The sequence below is a fragment of the Hemitrygon akajei genome, chromosome 22, assembly GCF_048418815.1.
Source record: "Hemitrygon akajei chromosome 22, sHemAka1.3, whole genome shotgun sequence".
Taxonomy (NCBI): Eukaryota; Metazoa; Chordata; class Chondrichthyes; order Myliobatiformes; family Dasyatidae; genus Hemitrygon; species Hemitrygon akajei.
Window position 1 is genome coordinate 61,662,272 of NC_133145.1, and position 10,896 is coordinate 61,673,167.

Here is a 10,896-nt window from a genome sequence, read left to right on the forward strand (position 1 = left end):
TTGGGCAAAGTTCTGCACCTGCTTAGCCCTCGATCAGGTCACGTAAAACCATAGGAGCAGGTGGTGGCTGTTTATATGAGCAGCATATCACAAGTCCTGGTTATGTGACCACTGACTCCAGGCAGACAATCTCTGAAGAGTATTGATAATGGCTGGGGTCACCAGTCTTGTAAAGACACTGTCCAGAAGAAGGCAATGGCAAATCTCTTCTGTAGAAAAATTTGTCAAGAACAGCTTTGGTTCTGGAAAGATGATGATCACCCATGTCATATGACAGGGCACATGATGAATGAATGAAGGCATATGTACATATGCCTATTGTAATAGACTTGCTGGTAATCCCTGCTCCATCTCCAAAGCTGTGGAATTGGGCTCAATATTGCAATTTTAGATGAACTCATGATATACAAAGGCAGCACATTCTCCACAGGCAACAGTTCCGCGAGAATGAGTCAACGTTGGGTTTAATTGCCATCTGATTTCTGCCCACTCAAGCCGGTTGTCTGTTGGTTGATGACAGTGTGAACCAGAGTGTACGAAATCTCAACCTAGCTTCTCTTTGTAGATCTCCGAAAATTCCGGTCATACAAAGGGAGTTCGGTGAGAGACCTGCTACGTGCAATGAGGAACAAGGTAACAGCACCAATTCTTCAAATATCACTGCTTTAAAATCAATTAATATCCAAATGAAATATTTTGTATTCATTTGCAGTTGTATGTCCTTTAGGTGAGTTGTTAAAATTTAATTTACTGCAGATATTTCTACTCTGATTTGCCAGTGTCATTTAGCAGTTGAATTCATTTGTGAAACAAGGCTTATTATCACTGACATATCAGAATTAGGTTTAATATCACCGGTGTATATCGTGAAATTTGTTGTCATGTGGCAACAGTACAGTGAAATCCCTAATAATGACTGTAAATTACAGTAAGAAGTGTGTGATCCATGCCTATTGGCTGAAGAAACTAATAATATATACACACACACTTCTAAATGTTTCATATACATATTGTTTGCTTTCAGGCACCTGTATCACCTCCTTGATGACAGCAATGTCATATAAACAATAAATTTCATGACATACAGTATGTCAGTGATAATAAACCTGATTCTGAAGAAATTCTGCAGATGCTGGAAACCTTGAACAGCGCACACACAATGCTGGAGTTACTCAGCAGGTCAGGCAGCATCCCTTCATCAGGATGGGGTCCGGAACTTCAGCTGTTCATTTCCCACCACAGATGCTGCCTGATGTGCTCAGTTCCTCCAGCATTTTGTGTCTGGAATTCATTTGTGAGAAGTGTGAATAACTGAGAAATTAATTGCCTTGTGGTGAAGGTTCTCCCACGATGGAGCTGGGGAAGGGGATTCCCGAATTTGGGAACAGTGATCAGAATGGAGTGGAACTTGAAGGGGAACCCAGAGGTCATGGTGTTCCCATGCATTTGTTTTCCTTGCTGGTGGGCGAGGCCGTCAGAATAGATCCAGGGAAGTGGAGTTTGTGGCTCCTGTCTGTGATGGAGTGCCATATCTATGAAGTACCTGCAGCTTTGGAGTGATTAAAGGGTGGGAGGACCTCTGACAATGGTGTTCACAGTCTGTATCACAGCTACAGTATGTAACCAAGCTGCGAACTAAGCATTTGTGGCATCTTCACTGCTGCAACTGTATCACAGGGCGCTCCACCAGCACACAGGGTGTGGTACTGATCAGCAAAGACGTCAGGATAGTAACCAACAACGTCTCTGCGCTCAGTGTATATGTGGGGGTGTGAAGAGTTTGTTATTGGTGTTGAAAAGCCCTTGTCACCATTACCTAGGCATGCATGACAGTGTGGTCTGTAACACAGGAGCCCATCTCTCACTTCAGCCTGAGTGCAGCTGATGTCGACGTGGTGATTAGCTCATGGACAAGCAGTCCAACCTTGTGTAGGGCAGGGGCAAAGAGCAGGGGAGGTGAAATGTCATTTATCTCTACACCTCCTAGAGTCAGCGTAGTTGTAAACTGACTCAGGGAAGCAGATCAAGGATCAACTTTATTCACCATATATATTTAATGTATCAGGAATCTGCTGCAGTGTGCTGGTCAAGACATGACATTGCAACAGAAAGCAGCATTCAACAATCATAAAGAATTGTTAGAGGTTAAAGTACAGATATAGAATAAAATGTGCATAAAACATAACTATCAGCATGTATATTTACAATGCAAACAAAAAGAGCTTTAAAGTGTTTACCATGCAGTGCAGGGACAGGGATGGGGTGACTATCAGACTATCAGAAGGTTGATCAGATTAGTCTGGGGGAAGAAACATTTAAAATGGTGTGAAGTTTTTTGTTTTAAAAGGCCTACAGTGATTTCCAGCAGGGAGCTTTTGGAAAAGGTAGAAACTGAAAAGGTTTTGGAAAAGGTTTTCAAAGAGCCTGAAAGAATAGAGCCTTGGAGTGAAATAAATATTCAGTGATTGGCTGAATTTAATATTAGTTTTATTTCAGTGATTTATTGGTGTATATTCTCCCCAGCTCCACCCCTGCCCATTGTTCATTCACCCACGGGCAGGCTCTTGCTGGGGGATCATTGAATAGAATAGGAGTGCTGGGTTTTTATCAAACACCATTTGCCATGGGCAGGTAAGTGAATGGAACAGACGTGCAGTTTTTCTCGTGCAGGGGCTGAAATTGTTGAAAATTAGAAAATGGAGATGCCAGCACTTCTATAATAAGGGGAAAGTCTGATAATTGTTTTTTTGCCTATACTAAATCTTGTCTGTCGTTTTTATTTTCAGAAACACCACTATAGAGAATTGCCTGAGGATGTGCAGGAAACTCTGGGCTCAGTCCCAGATGAATTTGTTTGCTACTTCACTCTTCGTTTTCCCCATCTGTTGCTCCACACATATCTGGCAATGCAGATCTGCAGCCAGGAGAGACTCTTTCATCCGTACTACTACCAGGAGGCTGCAGAACCAAGGCAATTAATCCCGTTGGTCCCTGATAACTTCCAATAAACCAAGGGATGGAAGATTGAAAAGGGAAACTTTTCAAGTACAAAAAGCATTCCAGCCACAGGGCCTTTTAAGGATTAGCATGGCAAGTATAAAGAGACTACTTTGGGCAGAATAACACTCGCAAAATAAAGATGTCGTCAAACTTCTTTCAAGTGCCTATGGAAGCTATGCGTGATCCACAGGATAATCTGAGGCAGAATGTGAACGTAGTTCTCCAATGACTGGATCTACTGTTTGACTGCCTCTGCATTTTTAATATAAAAAAATATTTTCCTCACAGGAAGAAAAGGGTTTTTTTAAATGTAAAGTAAGAAAGGTCATGGTGACAAATACTGTTCTGGGCTATTGTATGTGTCGTTTCTTCAAAGTTCTAATCTTTGAAAGTGGATGCACAAACAAGTTTAAATCCTGAAATATAAATGTGTCTGCAGGTGACAGTCATGTTTACTTGGTTAAGACCACTTGTAAGGAATTGAGCGGCTCCTACACCACCATGGGTTAATTTACCAGAGTTAATAAGGCAGTTCAGCTCCATATAGTGATCCATAACATTTTCTGGTCCATTGCTATTGGTAACTTAAATTCATTTCCCATAAACAGGGCAATGAATATTGAGACAGACGGAGATTGGTTATCCACACAGAACAATAAGCCCATTGAAAGCTGTGCTTTCAGACCCTCTCTCCCCCACCCCACCCCATGCCCCACTGAGCAGGGTTTTATACTAGGGCAATGTCCCTATTTAAAAAGTTTTGAATTTATAGCTGTATGTCTCTACATTGTTTGTGTAATTCTTTTTCACCTTTAAGTCCAAATACTGATGCTAATTTTCCAGGTTTTCACTGTAGATGAACAACAGTATTTTAACACATGCAAGCAGCCTGAACTGTCTACAGGACTGTTTAAATTGGGGCAAAATATACCAAAGGCTGGATTATCTGTATATCTGTCCTCTGCCTAATGTAGAACAAGGTAGCTACATTGTGCAGGGATGTCAAGGAAACAGTGATGGCATGTGGAGGGTAAATGGATCAACTGCTGTTGCATTTCTTTCCCAGCTTAACTATTGTTTTTACAAAAAAAACTTTATTAAATCAGTTTGCTTCCTATTTCCTTATTTTATTCCTCCTCCCCTGCCCCTCACGGCTCCTGTGTGTTGATTCTCGAGTTCAGGTCATCGGGGAGGGGTGGTGCAAAGATGTGTCCTATCCTTTGTGTAAAATTCTCCCATCCTGTGCTATAGGTACCTGGTTTCCCTGGCAGCTGGGTTTGTCCTAACAGATCTGTATTTGGCACTTACAGTGAAAAATCGTTGTTTCACAAGACAGTGCAGTCTATGTTTTAATTATCAGCATAATTGTTTAGTATATTGATAATTAAAAGCAGTAACTTATTTATTTATTGGGGGGTATCTTTATATCTGATGAGTAAAAGCTTTGTCTTTTCAGCATTTAATGTACAGAGCTGATTTTAGTGCGTGTTTTTTTTCTGCTGTGGTTTTGTAAGATGTTTCTGCCAAGTGTTAATTTTGCGTTGGTTTGTTTTGGAAAATAATGTGAAAATAACCAGCAATGCCTTCACAATCAGAGTATATGTGAAATATGATTTAAGTTTTGTTCTTTTCTATTTTGGCAGTTGCACTAAAAGATTTAATCTGTCATTAATGGTTCATATGAAGCAGTTCTATTGTAGTTTAATTTTGTTATGTATGTACTGGATTGGTAAGTATGTAGAATTGTGATTTAAGCACTTGAGGTGCACATTCAAGTTCTACTTGTTCCATAGCACTGGCGTTCTCCCATTGTTGTTTGAAGTGAAAATCCTCACGCATAAGTCACCAACATCATATTCACCACAGTGACATTTTTTTTTTTAAACACACCATTTCAATTCTGACCAAACAGTTTCTGTCAACTTTTCTGTAAGTGGACTTCAGATGCCGATCAGCCATGATTGAGTTGAAGTGGGCAGCTCCTGATCCTCTGTGAAATGGCAAAGGCCCATTAGCCTGTTCTAGCCCACCTACACTGTCAGATGGGCTGAATTCACTGCTGTACACATCTTAAATGCAAGGCATTTAGTTCACAAGTCAAATACTCTCATTCATTTTCAAAATGCAAGATTAATTGAAACTGCATCCTTTGCTTTTACAGATTGACCTGTAAAGTGTTGTTCTGCAAACTGCTGGTTCACACTTGGATTCCCCCTGTAGTAAACTATTTCTGGGGTAACCAGCCATTTGTAAAAGATTGCCACACTAGTACGAGATGGCTTTAGTGATAAAATACAGGATTTAATAATGGCATGCCTTACGACGGGTGATTGATAATTTTGTGGCCTAAGGTAGAGGGAGTCAATTTTAGAAAACCTAGCACATTTATTTTTCAACATAGTCCCCTCCTACATTTACACACCTTAGTCCAGCGGTCGTGGAACATACAGGTCGGGAATTGAGTTATTAATTTCAAACTTTCTGCATAATCACTCAGAGTTGAACTGCATGTGCATGTAATGAGAGTGTCTTGGACCTCCAGGTGGTCCACAGCAGGGGTGATTGATAAGTTTGTGGCCTAAGGTAGAAGGAGGTGAGTTATACAGCTCTTGTTACATGCAAGTGCAGTTCAACTCTTTGAGTGAAAATGCAGAAAGTTTGAAGTTAATATCTCCTACAACCTTAGGCCACGAACTTATCAATCACCCCATGCTGTGGGCCACTTCTGGAGGTCCAAGATGCCGACTTCTACAAAGAAGGGATCCGTATGCCCCATGACCACTGGACTAAGTGTGTAAATGTAGGAAAAATAAATGTGCTAGGTTTTCTAAGATTGACTCCTTCTTCCTGAGGCCACAAACTTATCAATCACCCCTCGTATTTTGCCATTATATGCCTTCCTGCACAATATTCCAGAATGGTCCTGAAATTGTTTTCTCTACCCTTGTTTCCATTGGCATGTCTGAGGAACCTGTGGACTTGTCATTAAGATTGAGACCATAGAGTCTACTAACTCCCTTCTCTAGCTTTCTGGTCAGGCTTTCTTCAACACGTTTCTCTTATCTCCTGATCTTTTTATCCCATTTTCACTATGCTGAACATCTGCCTCTCTCTCTCTGACTTCCATGTTGCCAAATATTGGCAACATTTCTCTCTCTTTGGTATTGTTACCCTTCTTAAATGTGTCATTATTATCCCTTTGCAAACTGATTGCTTTGGACCAAGCGCTTGTCTCAGGTCCTTGAGTGTGCAGTGATTTCTCACATCCATTAGTATCATTCACGAGCTCTGCTTGAATTCTTCCAGTCAGTACATTTCTGGTCCTGACATACTGAAACAACTGTTTTTATTAAACTCTGTAATCAAGTCTTGAGTGTTTGACCATGGTAGTCTGTTGTGCCTTTTATTCTTAAACTATCTGCAGCCTTTACATGGTTGATCAAACCATCCTTCCTGAGACTGCAGTCACAGTGTCCAAAGAATTATTCACAATGGCTTCTCCTGCTTGCCGGTGTCCCCAAAGATCTGTTCTTGGATACCCCAGTTCTCTCATACATCAGAACTTAGTGAGAAAATACACTGGAGGCTGCATCTCCAGCACTCCACTGTAAAGTTCTTCAATGAACAGAGGTGTCCTCTAAAAAATGCTATAAAAATTGGGCGGCACAGTAGTGTAATGGTTAGCACAACACTTTACAATACCACTGACCTGGGTTCAATTTCCACTGCTGCCTGTAAGGAGTTTGTATGTTCTCTCCATGACCGCGTGGGTTGCCTCCAGGTGCTCTAGTTTCCTCCCATGGTCCAAAGATTTACTGGTTGGTAGGCTAATTGGTCGTTGTAAATTGTCCTGTGATTAGGCTGGGATTAAATCAGAGGATTGCTAAGTGGTTCAGCTCAAAGGTTTGAAAGGGCCTATTCCGCCCTGTAGCTCAATAAATATATAAATAAAATTGATGTCATTGTTTTTGGTCTTTGACTCGAACTTGACTGTTGGATCGTATTTTCCCCAGAGATGATTCTTGGTGCACACGGCCACATCGTTCTAACAGCATCGGCCCTCCTGCTGCTGAAATCATGTCATTATTACCAAGAGACAAGACTGTTGTTACAATATTTCTGCCAGCCTCCTTGTGTGAATGATTCCTGAACTGCCATTGTCCCATTACCCTGTGCTCAGGGACTACGTTGGTCTCCAATCACCTCAGTTTTAAAATTCCCACCACATTTTCAAACCTCCAGAGCCCCACTGTATCTCAAAATGATCATCTCTTCCTTTTCAGATCTTCTGAGTATCCTCTACTTTCATTCTTTCCTAAACCCTTCTATTCCTCAAACTTCACTTTAAGGTTCCTTAAGCCAATCTCTCTAGGCTTTCATCATCGTTCATAATTCCTCTTTAGTATCTGTAGCAAATTCTGCTTGGTAATAACTCTGTAGAGCATCTTTTGACATTTTGCACAGTAAAGGTGCTTTAAAAAATTAAGGTGTTACTGGATGCATACTAAAATCTAAAAACATGAGCTGCAGGAGGAACTCAGTGTGTCACACAGCTTCTGTGGAGGGAAATGGACAGCCATCGTTTCAGGTTGAGACCATTGATCAGTCCAGACCTGAAACTTTAACAGACCCTTACCATCTGCAGATGCTGCCCAACCCACTGAATTCCTCCAGCAGTTTGTTATTTCAATCCTAAAATCTCTCCATCCTGGACATGAAGTATTCTGATATAAATGAACTGCAAATTGACCATGGAAATGATTTGTCTTTAAAATTACACCAGCACAAACATTACTTAAGATAATTGACATCCAATTTCTCTAAATTAAAGAGATACGGATATATTCTACAATATGTTTCTTTTTCATGTAATAAGATGAAGTGCTTCAATTGGACAAAGAGTTTATAGAAAATGGAATAAAATTATTGTCGTTGATCAGCTATTTAGAGTCAAAACCATAGAACACTACATCAGGCCCTTTGGCCCATCTAGTCCATGCTGAACCATTTAAACTGCCTACTCTCCTCAACCTGCACTGGGACCATAGCCCTCCATACCCTTACCACCTATGTACCTATCCAAGCTTTTCTCAAATGTTGAAATCGAGCTTGCATGCACCACTTACACTGGCAGCTCATTCCACACTTTCATGACCCTCTGAGTGAAGAAGTTCCCCTTCTTGTTCCCCTTAAACATTTCACTTCCACCCACCCAACCTTAGTGGAAAAAGTTTGCTTGCATTTACCCTCTCTATACCCTTCATAACTTTATATACCTCTATCAAATCTCCCCAATTTAGATGAAGGCTATAATAGATGATACTCAATTTAAGCTTCTTGTGGCTTCAATTAATAATTAAACAACTGTGCCTTTAAGCAGCTAACTGCAGGCAGTAGGAGAACTCTGTGATCTGCTGACAGTTGAATCCACAAGCTTTTTAATCACCCAAGCATCGGGGTAACAACCAGTTAACTCCTTTCAGAGTGACTGTTCAGTGATGTTTTGTTGTGTGAAGATTGCTGATAATATGAAATGTTTATAAAATTTGTATCAGTTGCTGTGAGATGGAGATGTAGCAATTAATATATATTTATATTATTGTGTGACTACAGTGATAAAAGTACAAATTTGATCAATAAAAAGTTACATAACCTATGTGTTTTGACATGAATTGTGAAAAGCATTAATTATTTTGGATTGTGCAAGAAATGAGCAAAATCTACAGATCGGAACTTTTTTTTACTGGATTTGGATTATTTATGAATTGTCTTAGATTTACACAGTTGCAATGGTAAATCATGCTTTAAAAAACTGGGAATGTAATTGTTTTTTTTAATCTGTTGCTCTGGGTTAATGCAATAAAATACTGAAATATCTCCATTTGTGTTCTGTATATTTTAGCGCCTGTTAAACTGAACTGTATATCTAGTTGATTAAAGGCAACAAGGTTCATTTTAAGAATCTAGTTGCTGCTTTCTTCAAATTAAACATTGTTGGCACCCATTTCTGGCTGATGGTTCTCCTGTGAAGTACCCTGGGGCAATGTTTCCTTGAGACCATTGCAATTTGTTTAACTGACATAATTGAAACCCTACCCAAATTGTGTGTGAATATCAGGAAAAAAACAGCTGATTTGTGGGCCACTGAGCAGATTTGTGGAAAATAATATTTATACGGTGGTTGGCAAAGTCAGATGGAAGCTGGGATTGTGACTGGGTGGCAGCGTCATGAAGATCAGAGACCCTAAGGATCATCAAGGGGCCAGTGATGTGGGAGCAGGAAAGCTAACGACTTTCTGAAATTCGATCGGTAAAATCTTACACACAGGCCCATCAGACTGAAAGTGCAGGATTTATAACTAAACTTGGCTGCTAAGCATTATATTAAAATCAGATCATGGCAGGTAATGAAATTCAGAAATATTTTTACCCCTGCAGCAATCTTCCCTCCCACCCAAAAAAAAATGGTGACCAAGGGTCAAGTTCAAAGTAAAATTTATTATCAAAGTGTGTATGTATGTATATATTATACCTTCAGAGTCATTTTCTTACAGGAAAACAAGGAACCACAATGGAAGTTACATAAAACTGTACAACCAATGTGCAGAAGTAGACAAATATCAAATAAAAAAAATACCGAGAACACGTAAAGAGTCTTTGAAAGTGAGTTTGTAGGTTGTAGAATCAGTTCAGAGTTGAGGTGAGTGAAGTTGTTCACACCAGTTCAGGAGCCTGATGGTTGTAAGTCTTCAAAGCCACAGTTGGCTGACAGAAACCTTCATGGCAATAATCAGATAGAACTTGAAGTTCAAGTTCAATTGTCATTTCAACCATATGCATTAATACAGCCAAACAAAGCAGTGTTCTTTTGGGGCCAAGGTGCAAAACACAGTACCAATGGTCAGACACAAGACATAGTGCATGGTACATGTAGTTAGGATAGCAGAACAATTTAGTCACAAAAATGTAAACTAGCCCAAGTCTCTGAGGGTCATGGCCTGTAGATCGATGGTGCAATGAGATGTTGTCCTGGAGCCTAGTTCCTGTGTCTCTGGTCTGAGCCTTGGTTTTCTAGGTATTGAGAACCAATCTTTGTTGCCCCAAATCATTACAGTATCCAGAAGTGTGGCCAGAGCATAGCTGAGTGGAGGAGGGAGACCTGCCTCAGAAATTGTCCTGAAGGAGTTTAACAGCTGGCAAAGCCCGGCCTCCAGCTGAGGAAAGTGCAAAGGATTTTCTTTTCCCCAGGAAAACAAGTTCAATGTCTCCTGTGTGCTGCTACAGTAGGAGAGTAACTCTGAGGAACTGTTGCACTGCAAAGACCTAGTAAGAGATTAGCTTTTGGTTCCACTCTGATCATAATTTGCCATATGATTTGTGAGTTCTAAATAGTTTACTTGATTTTTTATTACTGATTTAAATATTTTCACTCCTATAAAAAGTAATTTTGAATTTTTTTGAAAACTGAGCTCTTAAACCGCAAACAATCTTGAGCAATTTCACAGTTGTTTCTGAACTGAAGGGGCCACTTGGGAGTAACAATATCTCAATTTGGAACAATCTCTATTTGTTGTATATAACTTCCTAAAATCAGCACTGTCTTGAGTACTTGTGGTTTTATTTTTGGTATCCTACTTTTTTTTACTTTAACCTGTGTTCCTGCCCTGTTCTTGGAAGCTTATAGTCTGGATTCCATTCTGTTTGAGTAAACAAGATTGTTGTTACAATTCCAAGTGATGTACATCTCTTTTCATTTCCCCAAATTTCTTTCAGTTTCAATTCTCTTTAGCTAGAAACTTTACCTGAGCTAGGTTCTAGGTTCCTAAACATTGAAAAGATACAGGACCCTTGTCCTCAGACCAGTGTTGTCTAAGGACAATTTTACCAGTCAAATAT

The 10,896-nt window shown here is 40.0% G+C and overlaps 1 protein-coding gene across 2 annotated transcripts in view; it reads left to right on the forward strand.

Annotated features, from left to right (window-relative positions):
- ern1 (endoplasmic reticulum to nucleus signaling 1) overlaps positions 1–8,877 on the forward strand; it is a 96,046-nt gene extending 87,169 nt beyond the window's left edge. For both annotated transcript variants that reach the window (XM_073026409.1, XM_073026410.1), the window contains 2 exons: positions 566–633; positions 2,787–8,877. In XM_073026409.1, coding sequence (XP_072882510.1) covers positions 566–633; positions 2,787–3,008 — 290 coding nt within the window. In that variant the 3' untranslated portion in view covers positions 3,009–8,877. The remainder of the gene's footprint in view (positions 1–565; positions 634–2,786) is intronic.
- Positions 8,878–10,896: the final 2,019 nt, after the last annotated feature.